Raw genomic sequence first — 26,603 nt, 5'->3', positions numbered from 1 at the left:
AAAATTGTGGCGGACATCATGTTGCTAGCCCAGCACGTTGATGACAGTTCATACTCTGCATAGATTAAGGTAAATACCTGTCCTCCTTAGTTACTATTGCTATGTCTGACAAGCCATGCCACAATTTATGTGTCCACATTTGGAAAACGCAATTGCAAATAAAATTTGCAAATCCTATTAATAGTGTCTGGAATATCCTTCCATACAATTCAATGCAATGTGATGGAAAAATACAATGCTATGCAATTTAACAAGGTACAAATAGTTCTCTTTTCTTTTCTTTTCATTTTACTTTTATTTCTTTGTTTCAGACAGACAGCAAATCATACATTTACACAAGTGCTTTCTGACTTCTAACGCATGTCCCTTTCACAAACAAAAGATTAAAAAGAACCAGATGCTCTTTTCCTGTTCAGTCTCCAGGAAGACGCAGCTCTACCTCTGCCATGTTAATCTTTATTCTATGTCACTCTCAGGACACGCCTTCGGTTTCTGTGGTTTTGTGATATTCACGTAGCAGCAGTGGTGCTGAGAGAACTCGCTCGAGAAAGAGTTTAGCGAGGAGAAATCAATCTACATATCAAATATCGGTCACATATTATTGGTATAAATTTTGTTTTTGATGCAAATATGTTAAAAACAATGCACCACAATGTTAACTCTAATACCTACAAATATTGTATAGTAGGAATCATAAATGAAAATGGAGTGAAGCTATTTTGGGAGTATTTTGCTTAAAGCCGTATCGTCTTTTCAGTACACCTTGAGGACACGACCTATTTGAGTGCAACGGCCAACCGAACCAGCATTGACATTAGTGGCTCTGACATTTAATCTTATTTCTAGCAGAATGGTCCTGCAAACATACGCCTATGTGTTCAAGGCTATTTGCGTCTCCTAGCATGAGTCTAGTGCGCTGTACAGAAATCTTCAAATATTAACCTCATTGCTGTATTGCTACGTTCAGACGGCAGATACATTTCCTCAACCCCTTTTACTTGCCAGCTCACAAGTAGCCGGCAAGCCTGAACATACTTATTTAATTTAATACACATTTATTTAACATACAAATGGATTAGCTTGACATCCTTCATGAATTAGTGTATTTGTGCGAAATTATTTGGTCGTTCATTATTAGGACGCAGTTTTATCCTAGGAAAGTGTATCCCGAGCCTTTCATGGGAACATTGGGGGTGAAAATACATTCTGAATGTGATATTAGTCACACACCACACACTCATTTAGATCTAGAAAACAATTTAGATCTGGCAGTCCACCTACTTAGGTAGGTAGGTAGGAGGAAACCTGAGAACCTGGAGAAAACCACTCCGGACAAGGGGAGAGGAAGGTTTTGGGCGGACAGGAAGGCGAGTCAACGATCAAATCGGGGACGCCAATCCCGCCATTTGTTAATTATTATCACGTAAATGTGATGCATCCTGAACAATGATTTCTATGTTTTGTGATGGCAGATGCGATAAAGTCTGGTGTTATTCTGACAGCATCTGCTGAAAAGAACATTATTTGAAAATGCTACACCAGGAGCAGGAACACTATGGAATAGCGTAAGGCACGAGAGGCAGACTCGGTTGTCACCACGAAGCACGCATCAGTTGAAACTACAAGTCATTGATATGCCAGCTCTGTGCTCGTGTTCCAATAAGGAGATTATGAAATGCGAACAAAACGACTAGGACAGATCAAAGCTGTATCTCGTACACGCATGCACTCGTTTACACGCACGCTTCGTCTGCTTTTTACCAGGCCTATATGAAGATAAATCCATCACATGGTGTGCTGTGTTCTGTGTTTGCACCCTTCCTTTCCTTTTCTTTCCCTTCCCCCTTTTGCTTGCAGTGAGAATTCTTGGCTCTCTTCTCGCTTCTCAGCTACTGAAGAGCTCCCACACTTCCTGTTCGACACCAAGCTTTTCCCTCCTTCCCGGTTATCCGAAGTAATCCCACACATCCTTCGACCTGCCGTGCCTGCCTCCCTTTTATTGTTGAGAATAATAGCGAGAGAGACTTTGCTGGGATTTACACCTGATTATTTTCCCACAAGACGAGTCCTTATAGACCAGACTGACCTTTCAGTTCACGGTGCAAGAGACAGAGCGGCTGCATTTGCCTTGTCTGTCACAGTGGAGCTCAAGCTTGCCCTGTTTCTTTTTCTTTTTTAGGTCTGTTGCTTGTTGTTTGTCTCTGCCTGTTTACCTGCTTGAGTCATTTGTTTGTCACACTGCAGTTCAGACATGCTTTTGACGAGGACTGCACCTTGCATGAAAGCCCCGTCCCTCCGTACTGACTCCGCGATGGAGGAGGGAGGAAAGACTTTACGGAAGTGCGATCATCTCTTAAATAGCCCACATGGTTATGACATGGATGTGTTCCTTGCGACCATCGCCTACTCCTTCGGTCTCTCCATCATCTACTGCAGTCACTCAGACAAACGAATTCAGAACTGAATTTCATTAGTAACATTGGCCCTGATTTGAGCATTGTGCAGACTCCCCCCTCTCCTTCTCTCTCGCTCTCTCTCTCTTTCTCCGTCTTCCTCTCGGTCTCTTCATTCTCTCGGCTTTGCAATCTTCAGCAAGCTCCCCATCGCTCCATGAACACACACACCCCCCCTGACTCTTTCCTCTTTCCTCTCCCTCCATCTCTGCCTCGATCTCGATGCACCACGGCTCCTCCCTCCACCTTGCACAGCAGTTACCCCTCCCTCTCCATATTCCTTTTTTCCCCTCACTCGTGCTCTCGCTCCGCTAGATACAGCATGTATTCGAGGCAGAGGGAGCCGGTCTACTCCTGTTTACATGGCTGCCTGTACCTGGGGCAGGATCACGTGTATTCGGAGGACCGCAGCTGCTCCAGTTCCACCTTCTGAACGTTCAACCGAAGCTCAGCTCACCTTCAGGGATTGTTTTTTCCTCTTCAAAGGCCTCTTCAGTGCCTCGCTGGCTCTCCGGCCCAGTTTGGATCTAAACAGCGCCCCAGCAGAATGGACCTGCCAGAATTAGACTACTTCTCTGCATGACATTTCTGGTAAGGGGGCTTTTTTTTGTACACTACTGTGTGTACAGGTTCAGTTACAAGATTCAGGATGGCTTTGCAATAAAGACAAGAATCAGAGTGCCTGAAATGTTCAGAATAAATATATCTATGTATCTCTGTGTGTGTGTGTGTGTGTGTGTGTGTGTGTGTGTGTGTGTGTGTGTGTGTGTGTGTGTGTGTGTGTGTGTGTGTGTGTGTGTGTGTGTGTGTGTGTGTGTGTGTGTGTGTTAGGTGCATATTCCAGACAGGAAGGTGCTGAATGATGCTGCTGAATTCGTTACTGTATATTGGATTTGAGATTAATATGGATTAGAGAAGAGATCATGATATTTAAATGGAAACAGAAACAGACATTTTGTTCCATGAATAAAAAAAATGTTTCCACCTTAATTTTCTGTTTTTCTGCTTTGAGTTTTTTTTGTTCATTCCTAACAAAATAAAGCGCGTGCCTGATTATTATAGTAGTGTTGCTCTTATTATTTCTGCATGAAATATGATGAGTATTCAGTGTGTGCTGGGAAATCTGCAAACACCCCCTTGTCATTGCCCACTCTTAATTGCAGTACAGTCGCTTCACCGTTACCTATAGGATTAGATTCATCCTTTTTTTCTTTATCCTGTCTTTTCTTTTCCTTTCTGTAACCTCAGAGCGAATACAGTTTCTCAGTTGATGAGGTAGTGTTTTAGAGTCTACCAGTAATGCACTTTAGGGCTTAATCTTGGCAGCCCGCCAAAAACGAATTAACAGATGAATATTTGGCGCATTAAAGATTCAAGGCTCTTCCTTGTCATCAGCTGTGTGTCTATTACAAATGGTACTACCTGGACGTTTTTCTTCTTTTAATATAGAACAAAAGCAACCTTATTTTTAAAAATAGAAACGAGGTGACAAGGATGAGTTTTTCAGATGTTTTTTTGCATAATAAAAGGTTTAACTTCTCAGCCCGAATGTGGTGACACTTGATAAAGCGACATACTGTGTAAAGCAGTGTTTGGGTGGCACTCGTTCCCAAGCATCGAGCATAGAGCCAAACGTCTTCCTGCCTTTTCTCTAAGCAGATTGACATGCAGCACCACGTAATATATGCAAATATGTATGTAAGCATGTATTGAAAAAAAAACCCACCAGGGATGAAGCAACTGTGGTGCAAGAATGTGTGCCTGCCACGTTCATATAGAAATTCGAGGGGACAAACTGAAGTGATTTTTCACTGGACCGAGAATCCGGTACGATGAATTGAGAAACAATTTGGACAAAAAAAAAAAAATCTGGCAATAAATTAAAAAGCTGGAAGATTATTCTCAAAGAAACCCCTCGACTGGGCACACTGTCATCCCACATGGTGCCAATGGTATTATGATAATTCTGCAGACTTGATAAGCGAGCCAAGACGATAAGTGAGATAAGTCACATGACTCCTGCGTGCTCTTCTCCTTCGCAGATATTCACTGATTAGGATTGTTTTTTTTTTGTGAACGAGCGACATTCCTGAGTGATTATAATTCAGATCCTCACCAATCACCAATCATCCCCCTCCTTCCTCCTTCCTCTCATCTTGTGCTCTCCCATGGTTTCTCTATCTGTCTTCTCATCATTCCACCGCCATCTCTCACTGCTATGTTTAGAAGTGCTTGGTGCTTAAACGACGCTGATGTGGGACAGAAACCGGCAGGCTGTGTTTGATTTCATTGTCACGCACAATGAGAGACTGTTAAAAAGGACGGCAAAAGCGATAGAGAGAGATGGAGGTAGAGAGAGATGGACGAGTGGCATTTTGAGACACAACACGCTCAGTCCAGCCTCCCACACTTGTTTTCAGAAGGTCATGGAGTCACTACACTTCACCAGACTCTCTCCTATTAATATTTAATCAAAACAGCTTTATGGGGAAAAAACAACCAAAAAAAAAAAACCAGACAGTTTGGAAAATGGGCAGGGCCCTCGTGTCCTCATTTCTATTTCATTCTCCCCGTCTGGCTATACGAGTTTGATCATAAATCCGTATTCCATATGTGGATCAGAAATGACATCTGTATTTTCAAGACCCAGCAAATATGTCTGAGTGGCCTGTATTGGATGAAGGACCTGATCATATTGCCGGTGCCGCTGTTAATGTGTGTTTGGTCCTTTGTGTAAAATGAGAGGAAGAGATCATTGATCGTATCGCATCAATGTAATAAAATTATTAGCTTGAGATGGAAAGCTGGCCAGAGGAACAATGCTGGTATAATTCAGGAAGCCTGAAAGTGATTATCTTGGGGCTAATTTTGGGAGATAAGCTCCTTTCTAATGGAACTCTCGATAAAGAACTCCAAAAAGCGTAGCAAGAGTTAGATTGCTTTCGGGATTATGTTTGTCCTATATTCTCTTTCCATTTCTCCTCTGCTTTTTTTTTTTTTTTTTTCAATTAAAACCAAAACAAAGAGGCCTGTGTGTGTAAAGGAGGGAAAGGGGCTGGAGTAATTACCGGCCTAGGCCTGCTGCTAGCGGTGAATTTCAAGTGAATTTCAAGAGCGTTAATGAGGAAAGAGGAACATTTTATAGGATCTTTATTAACCATTTTTGTGCTGCAGAGCAGACAGATTTGTGTTCGAATGCCTTCCAATTAGATTTGGCATGACAGGATATTCGACAATCCGCAAGAAGCAGGTGCAAACTCGTTCGCTCCGTGGCCTGAGAAGTGCAATAATGTCTTCTAACCACTCAGTGTGTTTGATGATTCCAACTTGTAATGGATGTACCTCATTATCAAACCTAAGGCCATGTGTGAGCTCGGAGCGCATTTCATGCATTCTGTGTTATCGCTGACAAATTCCTGCATATCTGAAGTTTAAGGCCTGAAAAACAAATAAGCATTCACAAGCGAATGTAGTGCAACAAATTTCTACATCACATGTAGGGCTGTAGGCAGAAGCTTCTTCTGTTAATTAATGTTGGCATTAAACATATTACTTTTGCTTGATAGCCAACCCATGACCTGTAGAAGTTCTACAACAAATATGTGTGTGTGTGTGTGTGTGTGTGTGTGTGTGTGTGTGTGTGTGTGTGTGTGTTTGTGTGTTTGTGTATATGTGTGTATATATATATGTGCACACACACACACACACACACATATGACATATGACACACATATGTCTCTATCTATCTATCTATCTATCTATCTATCTATCTATCTATCTATCTATCTATCTATCTATCTATCTATCTATCTATCTATCTATCTATCTATCTATCTATCTATCTATCTATATATATATATGCTAGTCTGTTTGTCTTGTGGCTGATATAAAAACATTTTCTGTTCCTATAACTTGTACAATGTTGCTGTCAGAATAATTTCAACACCCTATTGAACTTTGCCATTTCTTGCACTCCAAACTTCAGGCTTTTATCAAAACATTACAGTAGTCAAGAAACAAGATCAAACGGATGATGAAATTGGAAGTCAAATGGAAAACACGCTAGCAGAAGAAAACATCTCGCTGCATCTGTATTCACGGAACACAAGCGGATTTCCCATACAAAATTGGTGGTGTGAGTGGTTGGAGGAAAATGAATGCTTAGGGCAGGCGATTATTGATCTGGCCTGATCCTGCATGATGAACTGCTGTTGTAAATACCGATAAAGACATCTGCTTATGTCGTAATGGATGGTGGTCTCCAGACTTGCCATTCTAAACAAGAGCAAGGTTTATCACTTCAATTTGAAATGTCTCTTACCACGTAAATCTTTCCGATTAACATAACGACTTTGCCATCGACCCCCTGTAGAGTTTTAAAAAGTCTAAAGATATTCCATTTTTTTTGTTTTTCCTAACCACGGCTTTGGATATTCACCACCTGGTAGGCTTGAAAGAATGAACGCTATAAGCCAAAAGGGCTGCACGATATCTTTATTAAAAGTAAATTCATCAAGGAAATCGATTTGCCTTTCTAGCTCTGCTAACTAAATGTCTGTAAAAAAAAAATTTTAAACCTTAATAAGGGCCACACGAGGTTACAAAAATCTGAATAACTCCGTCATCATTCGCTGATAAGTGGCCATTTATAATCCGTTAAGTGGGTCGTGTAAATATTTAGGAGTCGTGGGTGTGTAAATCTGACGAGTCTGCGCTCTTCTTTATTAGTTCCCTGCAATGTGTTCAGTGCTGATAGAGACAGAGCGAGATGCTATGAATGAGGTTAATGGAAGGAAAAAAAGAGATATACTTCCCTTTAGGCCAGGAGGAGCCATTAGATCCCATTACTCCACCATTCTATTCTATATCCTCCATAGTCTTCGCATACACTAGATTTTAGTGAGACTCAAAGCATTATAAAGTGCTACAGGATGCTGAGTCATATCTTCACAAACAGCAATTAATCATTATTTCAGTCCCAAGAGTGTGTGGTTTGATCTAAACCAAAGCCTGACTTCCTAGATAATTGGGCTAAAAAAAGGCTTATTTTTGTAAACTTATTGGTTTGTACTTAAGGTGAACTGTATTGAAACTTTTTTCCTGGTGAAATCTGCAATAATTCTACATTTTAAGTTGAGTAGGTGTTCTCGGTGTCATTTAAAAGCTTCATTTTCTTATTATTTATGTTTTTTAACAAATTGCTACAGGAACTGTGAGCAGATATAAATGCATTTAAATGATGTGCCCATAACCGTCTTTTTAAAATCAAATATAATTTTTTAAAATTAAAATAAAATTGTATATTTTCTAGCAATAGTTTCCATTATGGCTAATTAGATTAACATGTTTAACTTTATTTACTGCATTTGTTCATATCTTATCACTGTTCATGAGTTCAAATCATACACAAAATCATTAACAAAACATGAGCACTGTCAGTAAGCTAACTAACACCTGATCCATGGCTGAAAATAACAGCTACATAAGGTATTTTCCTTGAGCACTTTACAGCGCAGTGAAATTCTTTCTTCGCATATCCCAGCAATGTTAAGAAAACTTGGATCGGAGCACAGGGTGAGCCATGATACAGCACCTTTAGTAGAGAGAGTTAAGGGCCTTGCTAAAGGGCCCCAAGAATAGCAGCTTGGCAATGAACCACCCTAACCACTAAGCTACCATTTTTTATACATTATGTTTATATATATATATATATATATATATATATATATATATATATATATATATATATGTGTATTTTTTTAAAGCTGCAATAGATCCTCTATGACTTAAAAATTCACTCGCTACACTATTAATAAAATTATATAATTAATAGAAATAATACAATTTCTATCCACTCATAGATAAAAAGGAACGACTGATGTCCCAAAATGTAGTAAGATATATGACTTTTGAAAGTTTAACCTTGAAGTTAAAGTAAAGGTCTTCCCAAACGAAAATACTTCAATAAAGAACAGATACATGAAAAAAGCTGCTTAAGTAAAGTAACGAATTACATTTACTCCGTTACTGCCAACCGCTGGAATTTAGTTTAGTTATATTATAGACATTTTTTTTTGGCATTGCTTTACTAAAGGGTCATTTGATTAACATTATTTAATATTATTTAACGTGGTTAGTTTTGATGTTTTGATGGAAAAAAAAAACAAGGTCCATGCTTACATGGTTCATTATTCTAAAGCTCCACTGAACCCTGTTCTCGTTTGCATTACCATAGCCTTCCTGACAGTCCAAACCAGTCTGACCATTCCCACCTGGCTTTCCTTTCTTGCAGAATGTGTAAAATGTTCATTAGTTTGAACCATAAACTTCAGCATTAACAGAACACGAGGACTCTTAATAGAGCATTAACAGTCTCTATCAATAAATTTAATAAAGCTGGAACAAAACTCCTTGTGTGTATCAACACACTTGGCCAATAAACCTGATTCTGTGTCTGACAAGCCAACAAAAAAGGTTCTGATTGGTTTGTTTACTACGCCACGTGACCCAGAACTGAAAATAGATCCACACAAATAAGCATACATTCAATTACAATCTTTAGATAATTGTTTTTTTCCTAAAGAAATAGATTATATTAGTAGCTGTATGTTAAGTTTATTAAAGGAATCAATTGTCTCATGCTTAAATTATATTACTTGACATTATTCTAATACCGTCAGCGAATCGTGTTCGTTCTGAGATGCCTTTCAGCGCACCACGGCTGTAAAGAGTGCTTGTTTGAGTTACAATGCCTTCCTGACATTGAAAACCAGTCTGACCATTTCCTCCTGGCTATTTTTTTAAAAGAATTGCCACTTTGTGGATGTTTTTTGTTGTTGACACACTGTGCTATCTCTTCAGAGAGTTGTGTGTGGACATCCCAGGAGAAATCGGAGCTTCTAAAGCACTTAACAGCCTGCCTTGCCTCAGCATTCTCGACATGGTGAAAGTCACTGTGAACATTAACTGAAGCTTCTGACTTGTACCCACATAATCCTAAGCATCACGGTGCTGATTGGCTGATTGAATAATTGCATGAACATACTGTACAAGGGTACAGGACTTCCTGATTAGGTAGATAGTAAGTGTGTATTGTATTTCCATACAGTATAATGAATCTGCCTTACAATAGTGACAGCTAATACTGCATCGTTTATATAATGACTATAATAACGTGTTGCTTCACACTGACTCGAATTACTTATACAGTAGTTGGATGTGAGCATCATATTGTTTTTTATGTCATTTGGAGTTGTCATATCCTCTACCAGCCTTACTGGAATATGCACATGGGTCACATTTCTTCATTTCTTGTTTGTCTTTCTTGGTTGAGTAGGGCCTCATAGACAAGGTCATAAAACCAGCAGCGTAACTGAGAAGACTAAAGAAATGAACCACTATGATATTTTTCTCCTTTTTTCTCAGGAAAGAATCGTAAGTTAGAGACGTGCTTTTTTTTGGTACCCGTTTCAGATTACATCTTTCCTCCACAAACGCGTATCACCTGTATAAACTCGAAGGCCGTGTTGCTTGTTTGTTTCGAGTTAAAAGATCGTACGTAAATAGCGTTGTGAGCTGAACACATTACTCATTTCCACTGGTAGGATGTAGAAGCTCTCGGCCTTAAATAGATAAATAAAGCGGTTCCGCTGTATCGGAGATGGAATTGATTTCTTCGTCTGGGTTGACTGATGGCCATGGATTTGACTGATGAAGAGGAAGAGGACATGTCTCTAAAGAAGCATACTTATAACCTTCCTGACTTTCGAGTGTTGCAAAGAAGCGAAAAAAAAAATCTCCATTAACCAGAAGGAAAAAAAAAGGAGCAGACGGACACCTTGAGAGGGAAAAAAAAATCTTTCTTTGCCTCTCTGTGTGTCTCTCTTGCAATCAACAGATAATTGAAGTGTGAGCTTGCAAAGTCTTACACAATGACATCACGGTGATGAGCCCCTGTCAATGTGGTCGGTCAGTTTTGATTGACCTTGACAGGTCATATGGCTTTCGACACGCATGTTTATGGCAGTTGTGTGCATCCGAATGAGCGTAAGGGCATTAATTATTATATATCTCCAGACACCTCTTTTTTTTTTCTTTGTTCCTCGAGCTACAGACACGGTGTCACGTTTTCGGAAATATAGGGCACTCCATTCAAGAATACAGAACAGTAGAGGCTTCCTCTCAGAGGGATTCTGTGTTAAAATAAACCTGTGATGGCCACTCATGGCCCTTTCCTTGCCTGTAGCTACAGTGCAAACCCGAGCGGTCATGGCCTCATATTGCGAACGGAAATACAATCGAAAAGAAAATACTATTTCTGACTTCTTACCGATTCGCACCCGAACGGAAACAAAGGTGACGATCAGCTTTGTCATAATGCTTCGCAGCCACAGAAAAGAAAACACTTATTTCAAACAATTATAATGTTGCTGTAAAAAAAAAAACGTGATAACATATCTTTCGCTTCAGAATGTTCACGCTCTTAAGGTCACTGTACCATGTTTAATCTAAATATAGTTTTTTTTATCATTGCACATGAAAGGCTCGGGTTGCCTTTCGAGCTCTGCATGAATGTTTGATGCCTCAGTAACAGAGCTGCCACGATTTAAACAGCCCCAGCTCGCAGATTTTTTGTGTCAAACCATAGTAAATTGGTTTATTGTACAATTTAATGCTTGTCCTTCAAAAACCTAGCATTTGATGGGATTCATTACTTAGTTTGTGCACCAAGACCTAGCAGATGGGTGCACTATTATATTAACACTATGCTCTTTTATTATTGATTTCTCAATTCTGATTGGTAGATGGAATTATTTTCAATGACAAAACACTATGGACAAATGTACTGGGACAATTGGCTTTTTCAGCCAGTTCTTCTAAGGTACACAATTTTCCCTCACTAGAACTGGGAGACTCAAACCCGTTCCATCATAATAATGCCCCTGTGCCCCAAATCCGCTCAATGAATATATTATATACATGATTTGGAGTGGAATATCTCCTGCTATAGAGCCCTGATCTGAACCCTATTGAACACATTGGGATGAATTGGAAGACTGACTGCACCCCAGGCCTCCTTACCTTACATCAGTACCTTATCTCCCACAAATCCCAAAATCTATTTGAACATCTTCCCAGAAGTGTGGAAGTAACAGGAAATGGGGAATAAATGTGGAACGGGGTGTTCAACAAGCACATACCAATCTTATAGACATGTGTCCACTCACTTTTATTTATATAGTGTAAATAGTGATTTTTTTTAAATACTTTATTGATTCCACAGGAAAATTATTTCCTCACATATCCCAGCAATGAGCTGGGCTCAGAGTGCAGGTTCAGCCATTTTTCGGCACCCCTGGATCACTGAAGGTTAAGGGTCTTGCTCAAGGGTCCAAAGAGTGGCAGTTCGGCAATTTTAGATTCCCCCGACCTTCTGTTCATTAACCCACATCCTTAACCACTGAGCTGCTACATTTTATTTTATTTTAATGCATAGTAATTGTTTATACAGGTTCTTGTTTGGCACATTTACCTCAAAATCTAATTATAACAACCAATTATTTTTCAAAACGTTATTTACCATATATTCGTTAATACTATGAATTTGATTAGAGGGTCTTATTTAACATTAGAGGGGTTTGTTTAACATTTATTGATGTGCCAGGAGGCAGACATGACTGCAGCTGCATGTAACACTTTTTGAAATATGATTAATGATGGCAGACAGCAGGCAAATAATAAAAGCAAAACTTTGCATAATCATCGTCAATAGCAGGCAGAGGGCCAACCGATTCACAGACAGAATCTCTAAAGCAAAGAATAATAGAAAAATACACACGGACACACAGCTTGATACATCCCCACACTAAAACATCGCAATGAACTTTTTTGCATGTGCTTATATAGTGGTGAGTCCAGGTGTGTGTGAAATCATGCGAATGGGAACGTGACAGTGATTGAGGTCACTGGGTTGTTGCAGTCCTTGGAGGCCATGATGTGTTCCAGGAAATTGACCATGCTTCAGGGTTCTGTTTCAGGAGCTGGCCATTTTTATCTCAATCATAAAATTCTTCCAGTTTCACTTTTAATCACAAAACATTATTATGGCCCCCGACTGCATTTCCAATCAGTCACTGCACCTCACCCTTCCAAATTATATGCTACACTTATCACCCACACCTGTTTCCTGTTAAGTGTCACTAAAACTTCTGAATTCGGTGTTTCTCTTAATTCGCTTATTGTCTTTTACAGTTGCTGTTATTCTTGTTCCAGGTTGTGGTTCTTGTTTCCTTGTATAATTATTTGTTGCTTTGTTTCTTTTGATTGTATGTTTCACATACTGAAGCCTCTCAGATTGTGCTTGTTCTCATTGTTGAGGCTCTTAAATGTGCTTTAAGTATTTGAAGTTTTTTTTTTTTTTCAAATCTAATAACTAGCTTACAATCCTGCTTCTGCTTGAAATATCTGGACAATACCATGTGTGAGGAAGATAAATTTTGATGAAAACCTGTGAAATATTTGTAATAGGTATTTGGGTTTTAACACTGATTTCTGACAGAATGAGAAGGTTTATCCTGCCTGTTTTGGAAAATACAAGTGGTGACTCATGAATCCCAATATGTAACTCAAATTTGTGTACACCATATACCATCTCTTAAAAATAAAGATACCACGGGGAACCAAAAGGCGATTCCCACATCAATGCAATAGAAGAGCCATTTTGCTTCCAGAAGAAGCTGATAGTAAAAGTTTCTTAGAAGAACCACTTTTTTTTTAGATCCATAAAAAATCTTTTCTATTACAACAAGGAACCTTTTTTTTTTCCAATAGCAATATTCCAGTTCAAACTTTACAGTTTAAATCAAAATATAATTAAGAATTGCAAATAAATGATCAAATTAACGTAAATTCAAAGTTTCTACAAGTTTTGCAAAAAAGAAATATTTAGACATTACATTAAAATATAAAATATTTAGACATTCATTATTAATTAAACAATTAATTCTGTTCAACAAGTTCAGGTCAAAGCAAAGTGAATTGCTTTTTTTATTAAGATTATTTATGATTTTTTTCAGTGTATAGAGAACCTTTTTCTACTACAAACACCTTTTTCTGCAATGGACCGGTTTCACTGATGTAAGAGGTTCTTCATAGAACCAAACACCTTGACAATGAATCACTTAATAATCTTTATTTTTTTCAGAGTGGACACACAAGGAACTTGTAACAGTCAGTAGGAATTCAATTCAATTCAATTCTAAAAATTCGTATAGCACTTTTAACAATGCACATTGTCCAAAAGCAGCTTTACAGAATTTAATTAAATGGAAATAAATATTTTACCACCATAAATAAAGCCCTATAAATGTATCCCTAATAAGCGAGCTAGTGGTGACAGTGGCAAAAAAAAAAAAAACTACAGTGGAATCCGGTTATGTCGATGTCCTAGGGGGTCGCCAAAAAGCATCGAGGTAACCGATGATAGAGATAAACGAAAATCAAAATGGCGGCAATATATTAACGTGCTTGAAATTTCTTTATGTACATGATGTGCGTTAATAAATGAGAATGTGCATGCACGTGTTTTGAAGGGTTTTTACACAACAGCGTTGCCGCGATTTGTTAGATGAAGGCATGCTATAAAAATACATACAGTACATGTTTATCTGTCCGGATTTCACCTGCCACGCCCCTTCGGCGTGGCAGGTGCTTTCGGCCGCTTTCTCTGAAGCTCCGGCTTCAATCGCGCACATATGGTGCTCGTTTAGCATCATCACCAGCTCCTATTTAAACTTCCACACTCTCACTGTCCGTTATTGTTGGTATATGTTGGTTCACGGCCGCCGTTGTTATCGCTCATGCGTTTCCCGGTACGTGCCTTCCCACCGGCACTCTCTCAACGGCTGCGCTTTTCTTCCCAAAGCCGCACCGCTCGCGCGCCCTACTAACACTACGAACACTAGCACTAACTAACAGCAGAGATTCACCAGTATACAATACAACACCTGTAGCAGCTGTAAGACTTGATTTTTCCGCCACTTCCGCAAGTTCTTCTGCGGCTGCACCGAGATAACCGACGTTAAATGGCAAATTTTTCCCCCCTTGTGCTCGAGATATTAGGGTTCAGCGACATAAAAAAAGTCGACATAACCGATAAAAAATGCTTAGAAAAAGCGAGAATTTGGTGGTTCTACTTCAAAAACGTCGAACTTAATAGGGTTGTCGAGGTAACCGAGGGCGAGATAACCGGGTTCCACTGTAGTTCCATCATTTTTGAGGTTATAAACTGTTCAATAATGGACACCTGAATAAAAAAAATTAATATTCATGCCTTTGTAGCCTGAAGTATTTGTGGCAAACCCTCCACACTAATCACAGTCCAAAGCCTCCTGTTTCCGAATTTAACCCTCCACAGCAGCCGTATGAATCCATACGCTTCCTGATTGCTTCCTGACAGAGAATGGTTCTAAAACAGGGAGGTTGAAGCTCAATGGTTAAGGAATTGGACTCAAATCCCAGCACCACAAAGCTGCTGAGCCCCTGAGCATTAACCATTTAGTTGTTAGAATAGAGTTGTAAGAATGCAATAAATTATATGAAGCATTTGCCACATTCACTGAGGTGAAAACTAAATATATACATTTTTGTAGAGGTTCCTCATCTTTACATCGGACCCCAAAATAAAAGACGTGTCATTCTTTAATAAGTAAAAATGATCACCTCCAGGATCTGTCAAATGCTGTAAATGTAAAACAGTGTGCTTTCTGTCTGGTGAGTGAACTATAGTTTATAGCTACTATAACATACAAAACAACACAAATACATTTTGCAGATGTTTAAAACAACATTTAAATTCAGTTCAAATGATGACCTGCTGTTCATTAATAAATGAATATAAATTATATTATATTAATTATTATAATTATGTAATAATAACAATAATACTAATAATGTTCACAATTTTTATGTTATAAAACTATTATTAAAAATGATTATTTTATACTTTTCTATTATTTAGCTCAATGCTTTTTCTATTGAAAAACACAAAAAAATGTGTTTGTCCCATTGTCAACATATGAATCCTAAATTGTGATGTATTAAATGAACGTTTTTTTACCCCCTGGCTCTACAATCATTTACAAGAATACCAATGAGCTACAACCTCCTTTAGTTATAGATACGGTAATATATATTTAATTTTCTCAAATAAAGAAGGATAAATGGACTAAGACGGCCATTTGAGCTTAAGCGGTACATTTTCCTACAAAGGGATCCTTTCTTTGAAATTGCTTTGTGAAATAAAAAGTAATTTCCAAAATTGATAACTGTATGATACTGGAGAATTATTGAGTCCTCCATATTGAGAGCTTTCTGGGTGTGTGTGTGTGTGGTGGGGGTTTAACCCTAAACAGAGTAAAGCTGTGTTTACTAATCTTCATGCATAATTCATGATGACCAGATTACGCTTTGATTTGTATCTGAACGGAGTGCGAGTGTTCCTGAGCAATGATTTAATCTTTTAATTGGATAATAAATCCATTGGGTTGAGTAATGGACTTTTCTATTGTCATCAGCTGACCACTGAAGCAAAACCATTGTTAATGCCTTTTCTTTGCCTTTCATTTTGACTGTCTTTTTTCTTTTTATGACAATGTATATTGGTTAGACAGGTTATATTTCTATATACTGTTCCCTTTAGTAAGTCCATTTAGTAAGTATGTCTGTGCGAGTAAGACAGGATAATTACGATGCTATTGTACTAGGATGTATTTTGCCTCTTAGCAGCTTCCAAATTAGGAGCCAAGCATTACATGCATTACTTTTACATTTACATTTGCGGCATTTAGCAGACGCCCCTGTCCAGAGCGACGTACAAAAGTGCTTTGAGTCTCTAACAATGAATAAATCTACACTAGATTACAACTTTTACTATTAGCTTTCAATCAGAGGGAAATCAGGGACACATTTCAGGGCTTATTTTCAGCAAAAACTATAGCAGAAATGTAGATTTTTGAATTCCGTGGTCACATCTAATTATTGCATAGAGAAATTACTCAGTGTAATTGACAACAATCGTCTGATATCCCGTTTTTCAACCTTTGCAGATATGCGTCTGCAATTAAAGTTAGAAAGAGACGGACATGAGTTATACATCGCATTATCAATCATTACAACAGGTTAATCAAAAACATCCTTGCCTCGTTTGTGGTGTTTGGGGGACAGGATGTTCTGAGGAGGATGAGATCAGCAGTAAATACAGCATGATTAAAACACCATGTTTATGGTGGGTTCGCTTACTTCATGACCTTCACAACCCCCTCCACTCCCACCATTTCACAACTCAAACCCCCCCAACCGTACCTCCGCTGTGGCTGCTATTTTAGTCATTTAATCGATGCTGCAATTCATACACGCCGACCAAGCAGGTCCCCACAGGGTGGCGGGATGCATGCCGATCACACTCAGCAGATATATGACTGTCAGGGTCCGTGGGTTTCTAACGCCGTTTTTTGAACCTAACTAAGGAGCACTAATGAACAGTAGATGCTTTCTGAGCTACTCACTCGATTTCACACTGCCGCTCGAGCACTTCCCATTGCGCTCCAACACACCTGGAAACATTTGCGGATGGAGCCATTTTCAGCGGTTCTGCAGCAAAGCTGCAATAAACAGATGGCTGCATGGAGGCCCCTTTTTTTTAAAGCTTTTTCTTCGTTCAGCTAAATCGTTCAGCTCTGCTGATTAATAGCATGCAGCTCTTTCAGGCTTCTATCAGGTTTTGATGAAACCATAACACATAACATTTCTCAGAGACATTATATAATAAGTATAATAAGTGGTATTTATGCATGTTTTCATTTCCGCCATTTTAAAAAGTACAAACGTTATAATTAAATTATTTTAAAGCTAAATACCAATTAAATAAAAAGAAGCTTTGGCATAAGTTTCTATGGATTTAAATGTCTGGGTTTTTTTGTTTTTTGTTGGTATTTTGCTTTGCTTCAAGTTTTTTCAGTGTGTATTTGAACCCAAAAGCTTAAATCAGATTTCTCCAATGCTGATGAATAGCTCAGTAATTTGCCATATTGCTTATCGCAGTGTGTGGGTACAGGCTCGGTTTTAATTTGAGGTTAACTTTTACTGAGACATTTGCCCACACACAGACCAGTCCAGACAAACTCTTCATGACTTTACAGCTGGTTTGTTATAGAAGATTGGGGGATTGTAGGAATGGGTTTGTGTATAAGTTGGTTAGTTATTTTCGTAAGATCAATTGTTGGTATTATTCATTAATCAATAATTAATCAATGTACATTTAAGCTGTGTGAAAAAATTCTGTGACAGAGGCAGTGGACATGAGACTGGATCTTCAGACTGGCGTTTATTGAGTGTTCACAAATGATCAATTCAATTCATTTTTATTTGTATAGTGCTTTTAACAATGAACATTGTCTAAAGCAGCTTTACACAGATGTGTATAAGTGTGAGTTTGTCCCTGATGTGCGAGCCGGTGGCGAATATGGCAAGGAAAATCTCCCTGAGATGGCATAAGGAAGGAACCTTGAGAGGAACCAGACTCAAAAGGGAACCCGTCCTCATCTGTGTGGCACCGAATCACCATTTATTAGAGATAAACGATGTTGAGGTGTGCAGTGATGGGGATCAGATGCAAACTGTAGTCCTGAGTCAGTGTAGCAGACTGTTGACATTAACTACAGTCCAAATTCAAATCCTTAGAGTTCCTGTTCTTACTCTGTAATTTCATGGAACCCCAGGGCGTTGATGAGAAACATCCCCAGCTGCACAGTGTGGCCTCCAATCGAAGAGAATCCAGAGGCAGGCCAGGATGAAGAGGGCAGATCCGAGGAGAGGAGAGGGGCAGAAACAGTGGTCACTGGAACCTCAGGGGCATGTTTAACTCAACTGAGAGAGAGAGAGAGAGAGAGAGAGAGAGAGAGAGAGAGAGAGAGAGAGAGAGAGAGAGAGAGAGAGAGAGAGAGAGAGAGAGAGAGAGAGAGAGAGAGAGAAGAGTGGTGACTGGGAGAGAAGCACACAGATTATTATGTGTCCTTATTGCTGTATGAAAGTAAAGGATACTGTGCATTTGGGGACTCCGGCAAGACTCGCTATAGCAGCATAACTAAAAAGGGAGAGCCAGAAGGTAACACAGACATTAGGGATCTCTGGGATAAGAGACGCCACCACACCACCGTCAAAAAACCCGAGTGAATGTGTGAGACTGAGGGGACGACAGCATACAAATATCCCAGTTCACCAAACACTCGATATCCATGATCCCTCCAGATCTGCTCCAAAGCTACTGATAAAGGACTAAAAACATGTTTTCAGCCTCGACTTGAACACTGTGTCTGAGTCTCAAGCTCAGGCTGTTCCTTACCTGTGGGGTTTATAACAGAAAGATCTGCCCCCCTGCTGTAGTCTTCATTATTTGAGGTACCAACAAATAGCCTGCATTTTTTGATCTAAGTAGGCATTGTGGATTATATTGATACAGAAGTTCACTTAGATACTGTGGCACGAATTTAAGTGCTTTATACGTCAGTAGTTTTTTTTAATCAATGCGAGATTTAATTGGGAGCCAGTGTAGACTGATTAAAACAAGGGGTGATGTGCTCATATTTTCTAGATCTAGTAAGGACTCTTGCTGCTGCATGGAAATTCATTAAACAGTCATCAATCTGTCAGTTTATGTATAGAATATAATGGTTTTTATATATATATGATATGGGCATTTAAATGAGTGATTGTGGAAAAGCCTAGAGTTCTCACAATCCATTCAGTTCAATTTAATTTTATTTGTACAATGCTTTCAACAATAAACATTTTCCCAAAGGAGCTTTACCGAATTAAGTTTATCCCTAATAAGTGAACCAGTTTTGACAGCGGCAAGGAAAAACTCCCTGAGATGGTTTGAAGAGAAAACACTGTGAGGAACCAGACTCAAAAGGGAACCCATTCTCAATTGGGTGACACTAAATATCCATTCATCATAGTTCCATCATTGTTTAGGTTATCAAGTCTTCACTAATGAATGTTTGAATGCAAAACATGTTCATGGCAATTTCAGTCATTATAGCAAACAGTTTTTATTAATTACAATCCAAATCCATCTTTATAGTTCATCAATCTCTCAACCTCTCTAATTCCCAAACCCCAACCAAAGAGGGAGTGATTGAAATTTATAAGAAGCTCACTGGGAAGAAAGACAAGCTAAGTAAATGTCTTCCAGTATAAAAGTTATTAGTATAGAATCCCTATAAAATGTAGACATATTATAATTAAGGTGTTAATATTTCATAAACTGAGTGTAAACATTAATATAACCAGATCTTTCTGCAAAAAAAAAACTTGCATGAATGACTAATCAAGTAGTTTTTTTATGCATTATTGCTGAAATGCAACCTAAACCATGTACATGGGGCTGGTATCAGTGATATAAAAACCATTCAGTCTATTGATTAAAAGTAAAATATTTCTACCACAGCACTGTTATAATTCATAAATCTGATTAGCCAGTATTGATGTTTCTGTAACATGAGCTCTAAATATAATTAAGAGCATATTAAAGGTTTATGAGTACATGCTGTTTTTTCTGTAGCTTTTTTATTTATTATCATTTATGTCGAATAAATAGGAGAGTGAATGCCATTGAAGATCAGATAACACCAAGCATGAAAGACAAGAATGAGACGAAGAAATTACTGGGTGATGTGATGCTTATATACTTGTGCTAATTACAAAAATGGTGATTCAGGTGCAGAGATCATGTGGCATTGCATGTGAGGATGCAACGACTGATAGGAACCGTAGTCCAAGGCTTAATCCTGAATTTATTTTTCAGAATCTAGCATATTTGATTAGAATCAACTTTATGGTCATTGCACAAGTTACAGTAAAAGGCAAAGAAATACAGATAGCATCTAAGCAGAAGTGCATTGGTAGCAGTGTAAACTATTTACATATGTTCACGTTGGTAAGGGTATGATATATGATAGATATAAATAATGACAGATGAATGGATAATATGAAATGAATAATATGAAGATAAACTAAAATAAAAAAATAAATAAATAAATAAAAGCTAAAATAAATAGGACATGTCATGCTTTAATAAGTTAAAATAATCACCTCCAGCATGGAAATATATCACACTGCCCCAGTATTGATTATTTCAGTAATGGTCTGGTCATGTTTCATCAGCTTTCAGGCGACATGTCAGGTCAATATATGTGTATCGGATGAATTCCATATGCATGATCCAACAATAATAATAATAATTAAAAGGTTTGCTACATTTTGAGCTTGTTTTATTACTTTTATTGATGCATATTTACTTGGTTCTTTTAGCAAAAAAAAGAAAAAAAACGGATCAATGATCAGGTAATGAGAGCAGCTGAAGGACAGCAGCAACATTTACGTGTATTTAATGTTAGATCACTACTTCATAAATAGTTTTTTTATGGAGCTGCAAATTTAGGCTTTATCAGTAACAAAGCAGGGCTTTTAGACAGCCGAGGAAAGACATTGTCAATACTATAGACCATGTCTATAAATACAGCAAGGCTAAAATACAGCTTCATCATTTAGCCTGGAGATTCCGATCGAATAATGTCGAAATGTTTAGCATTACGCAAATAGCATTAGCTTAACTATGTAGCATGTTGTTGGTATGCGTCTGTACAGATTTAAATATTAAAAATCCCTTTCGGCGGCACTGAAGCGCCATCTTTATTAAACCACAGAGCTGTAAGGAGTAAGAAGAGGATTGTGTGATCAATTTTGGGAAGTAGAGCTTGAAGGCTTTTGCAGTTAAAACACCCCTCCCGAGTTTAAGTCGCACAGGATTTAATAACTCCTGACTCGCAATATTTCTCCGTACTGTACTGTCATCTTCAGGGGGTTCGCCCCCCTCCAATGTTGCACTAAAGAATATTTTATCTTTGAAAACTAGTTATCAGTGTTCTATTGTGATTTCTGGAGGCTGTAGCTTTGTTCGCTGCAATTTATTCTCCTAAAATATTAGGATTATAATGTATTATCATTACACTGTATTACAATTTTTTTCTGCTTGACTTGTATTGATCAAAAAAAAAAAAAAAAAACACGGCCACATGCTGTCATTCTCTTAACAACATAAACAACCAGAATAGCAGAAAGCTAATAATTTTCATATTCATTACTTCTTTGTTCTTGATAACTGTGCTATCATTAATTAGAAGGCTTTCACTGTGTTTATGCAGCAAGTCTGTGCGAGGAGAGTCGAGTATGAGCATGAACATTCAGCTGCATCTATTTGGAAAAATGTAATGTTATCTGCGGGGTTTTTTTTTTGCCTGTTAATATTAAAGTATGACATTAGAAAAACATCTATATGTTTATACTGGCAATGAGTTTGACCAAGTACCTCTGGCTTGTGTTTCAGCAGGTAACCAGCAGAATGGTGGCTGGCATGGTGAGTGGGCACAGCTACCTGGTGGCATGCTGGCAGCCCATTCTTATCCTAATGCTGGGCACTGTGCTGTCAGGTTCCACAACAGGATGCCCGTCACGCTGTGAGTGCAATGCCCAGGAGCGCTCTGTTCTGTGCCACCGCAGGAAGCTGGTAGCCCTTCCAGAGGGAATTCCTATTGAGACACGACTGTTGGACCTGAGCAAAAACCGCCTGAAAGCCATCAACCCGGAGGAGTTCATCAACTATCCCCACCTGGAGGACCTGCAGCTTAATGAGAACGTCATCTCAGTCATCGAGCCAGGTGCATTCAGTAATCTCTTTGGATTACGGACGTTAGGACTGCGCAACAACAAACTGAAGCTCATTCAGCTGGGCGTGTTTACTGGTTTGAGCAACCTCACCAGACTGGATATAAGTGAGAACAAAATAGTTATCTTGCTGGATTTCATGTTTCAGGACCTTTACAATCTAAAAGAACTGGAAGTGGGAGATAGTGAGCTGGTCTTCATCTCTCATCGAGCCTTTCATGGGCTCACCAGTTTAGAGCAGCTCACCATGGAGAGGTGCAACATGACCTTGGTGCCCACAGAGGCCTTTAGCCATCTGCATAACCTGTTGGTACTCAAGTTGTGGCATTTTAATGTCAACCTCATTAGGGAGTTTTCCTTTAGGAGACTCTACCGACTGAAAGTGTTAGAGATAGCAAATTGGCCCTTTCTCAAAGCCTTGACAGATAAGTCCCTCCACGGACTCAACATTACAACACTGAGTGTCACACACTGCAACCTCACTGCCATCCCTTATGTGGCCATCCAGCACCTTGTGTACCTGCGCTCTAAATTTTTCATTCAATCCCATAGAGGTTGTGGAGGGCAACAAACTGCACAACTTGATGAGGCTGCAGGTATTTGACTTAGTCGGGGGTCGATTGGTCACTATTGAGCCTTACTCTTTCCGAGGTCTGAACTACCTTAAGGTTCTCAACATTTCCAGCAATAGCTTGAGCACTTTAGAAGAGTCTGCCTTCCACTCGGTCGGTAATCTTGAGACCCTGGCGCTATATGACAACCCCTTGGCATGCGACTGCCGCTTGTTATGGGTTTTCCGCCGGCGCTGGAGGCTCAATTTCAACAAGCAGCAGCCATCTTGTGCTACACCTGAGTTTGTGCAAGGAAAAGAGTTTAAAGATTTCCCGGATATCCTCCCTGCAAATTACTTCACCTGCCAGAAATCTAAGATTCGTGACCACAAAGCCCTCCAGAGATTTGTGGATGAAGGGACCACAGTTCATTTCGCATGCCAGGCGGATGGGGACCCGACCCCTGTGATCATGTGGCAGTCTCCTCGGAAACAATTCATCACTACCAAAAGTATTGGACGTCTGTCAGTGTCTCTGGACGGCACCTTGGAAGTACGATATGCCCAAATACAGGACAACGGCACTTATACATGTATTGCGACCAATGCAGGGGGTAATGACACCAAGCTTGCTCATTTACATGTCCATAGTTATTCACCCAACTGGCCCCATCAGCCTAATAAAACCTTTGCTTTTATCTCCAACCAGCCCAATGACAGTGGTGCCAATGAGACTGGTAGATCAGTCCCATTTCCATTTGATATGAAGACTCTTATCATTGCGACGACTATGGGATTTATTTCTTTCCTTGGAGTGGTTTTGTTTTGTCTTGTTCTCCTTTTTCTTTGGAGTCGGGGGAAAGGTAATGCCAAGCCAAACATCGAAATTGAGTATGTGCCACGTAGAGTAGAAGGGCAGACCAGTCCTACTGAGGAAACCCATAAGATCAGAATGAAAATGATGTAAAAGTCAAATCTTCAGTCCATGTGAACGAAAAATCTCTGGCAAGAGATTGATCTCGAGACTCGAGAGTAAATTTGTCTTTGTTTCCGTTGTGGAATTGATGGAAGAAACAAAAGCCTTTTCCAAATACACAGCTCAGACCTGTTGGGATTATTTCTTTAAAGTCAGAACGAATTTCAAGGGACACATGATTATTTTGGTAACACATGAACACGAGTCCACCTGATTTAAAAGCCAGAAAACAGAGGGCCAGTTTTAATCCATACTCGTTATTGTCTCTGCCTTTTTTTGTACATAACTCTTTCTATGTACATGGGAATATAGTAATTAAAGGATTGCAAAATCATAATCAAGGGTTAAGCATACTGGAATTCTTGTGATGTACTTACATGGTTAGGACACATTGTATATTGTACACGTGTCTGGTTACATTTCTGTAAATGTCTATTGCCAAGTTTTTATAAGGCATATACAGTTTCTTTTTTATTTACAGTTAATGAATGATTATGCTTGACAATCACTCATATTATAAATGTCAAGTGTTAATCCTGAAATAAACCGTCCTTTGAATGGATGGAATAAATATAATTTTGTTGCCAGATATAAGCCTAGTATTTCTAAGCCAAATGTAGCTTTGACCCTAAAGCCATTTGGTGTTTTATTACTTTTTTTTTTTTATGTGTGGTGAAGCCATTAAAGCTGTTTTTGGTGTTCACATTGATATATTCACAAATGACACTCTGAATCTTCAAGTTTTTTTACCAGCCCATTTAAAAAAATTCTTTCTCAAATTCATAATTTCTGTTAATGATTTTCCATTTATTAATACACAATTCACGGTTGAAAGGCAGAGAATTCTCTGAAGGTACATACGCTCGTCTACCCCTTGCATTTTGAACAATGCCAGACTTTAAATCATTAAAAATAATAGCATTTTTCTACTTCAGTGTCCATTTTTACTTTCACGGTTCAGCTGTGAGTCAGCTATTTAAAGGTGCTTGAGATAATAGAAATATTATTCGCAAATTGTGCAAATTTGTACGATCCGGGTTCACTAGCACTGTCATTCGACATTTACTGAAAAGGTCTTTTCTGTGCAAAAACGTTCTTTTGGATATGAACATGTCATAAATGATAATAACTGTGAAACGGAAATGTCTAATCGACCTCGGCTTTCAGTTCAGAGGTCACACCCTGTTCAGAGCAGGGAGATTATACTGCATGCACAAACCATTTATAGAAAACAAAGGTGAGGTGATTGCATACAGCACATGCATACTGAATGCAGGAATTACTAAAATACATTGTGAATAGTCCAGTTCTTTGTATAACTTGAATAAAAGGATGGACAGGATCTTTGTTTAAGAGTCCCAACTCTCCCAAATGTATCAGCACATTCTTATAGTAAGTGATTTGTTCAGGATTAGGATACGACACATTCTTAATACTTTGAATTCATTCAAATGTGTTGGATCCTCATTAAATCCTGCTCATAACTAAAAGCTTTGTTCTTTTTAAATGTAGTCATTGTCTCGGCATTTGTCCCAAATAGGCCGGGTTTTTTTTCTTTTGCACCAAATGATGAAATGAACTAACCAAATTAATCACTATATATGAAATTATATAATAGGAAAGACATCATACATTGCAGATTGAAGTTACTCATGGACTGGATATTATTTTCAAAGATACAATACTGTATTTTTGCAAATATTTACTCACAAATTAAAGATGAACCCGTGTGAAAGGTGAAACAGACAATAATATTCCATAAAAGTGAGTTTTTAAGGTATGTGGGTAATAGAAGAGATAGAAGGACGTCATTGTACATCCTGAAACTGATCTACGTTCTCGTTCATGTTTGATGCTATTGATTGGGTTTGCTCAAAAGTAATATAAGCATCCCCCATTGTGCGTATTCTTTGCCCTATATGGGCAAAGAATACGTTTTGGAAGAATTCCAATAATTAGATCAACGCTTGAACAGATTTGCATTCATTAGCAGAGGTAATACAATATTTTATTGTAAGTTAAAGTACTGTTATATTAATGAGCTTTTATTTAACTACAAGGAAAGTTATTAGTCTAAAAATTTACTCAGAGTAAAATTTACATTTTTTTTTTACACAAATTAACTTTTTTTTTTAACAGCGGGGGTGGGGTGGGGTGGGGTGGGGTTTTTCTAATGTAGTTCAAAAAGGTCAATAAGATTTCAAACTTTTTAAATTGAAAAAACATCTTAGCAAATTATTGTACAATAACAAATTTAAATTAAACTAATAAATCTCCTGGTATAAGGTCATTTATCATAATGAGAGAAATTGCAAATGCAGATTCAGCATTTCGCTTTCTGCTGGGTCTGCATCACTGGCATCTTTCTTGTCCTTCTCAATTTTTATTTATTGTGAGTTAAGCATTTGTTCTTCACCCATTAATAAATCAGTAGTTTCCAGGTTGCGTTTTTTCCCCTCTTGCATTATTGTTGGTTTTTTTCTTTAGTTTTTTACTCAATAACAAATATGATTTAAAATGTATTTAAAGTTACTTAAAACAAAACATACTTGAGTAAAAGTTAAATTACAGATTTTTAAAACTATTTTGAAATACAGAAGTACACAAAAATCTACTCAATTAAACGTAAATAAATGTAATTCATTACTTTACACCTCTGTTTATTAGGTATATTGTCCCTGTTTTTTGCGAACATTTTTATTAGCTAAATGTCCATGAGTATTTTTACAGCATCATCCTGAAAGGCTTATCTTGTAACCGAAAGGCATTCTGTAAGAAAGCGTGTTAACTGTTAAACACTGCTTTACATGTATCTGACCTCCAAGCCCGGTTATAATGATAA

General features: G+C 38.4%; 1 protein-coding gene across 1 annotated transcript; it reads left to right on the top strand.

Moving 5' to 3' along the window:
- Positions 1-2,609: 2,609 nt before the first annotated feature.
- On the top strand, positions 2,610-24,690 carry lingo1b (leucine rich repeat and Ig domain containing 1b). The gene is given in 3 exon segments (XM_046839989.1): positions 2,610-3,044; positions 21,901-22,760; positions 22,762-24,690. Coding segments are annotated over 3 exon segments (1,863 nt in total). The 5' UTR covers positions 2,610-3,032; the 3' UTR covers positions 23,753-24,690.
- Positions 24,691-26,603: the final 1,913 nt, after the last annotated feature.

This window comes from Silurus meridionalis, chromosome 26 (genome assembly GCF_014805685.1).
Source record: "Silurus meridionalis isolate SWU-2019-XX chromosome 26, ASM1480568v1, whole genome shotgun sequence".
NCBI lineage: Eukaryota > Metazoa > Chordata > Actinopteri > Siluriformes > Siluridae > Silurus > Silurus meridionalis.
The sequence above is the reverse complement of the archived record's forward strand: the minus strand, read 5'-3'. Positions and strand labels throughout refer to the sequence as shown.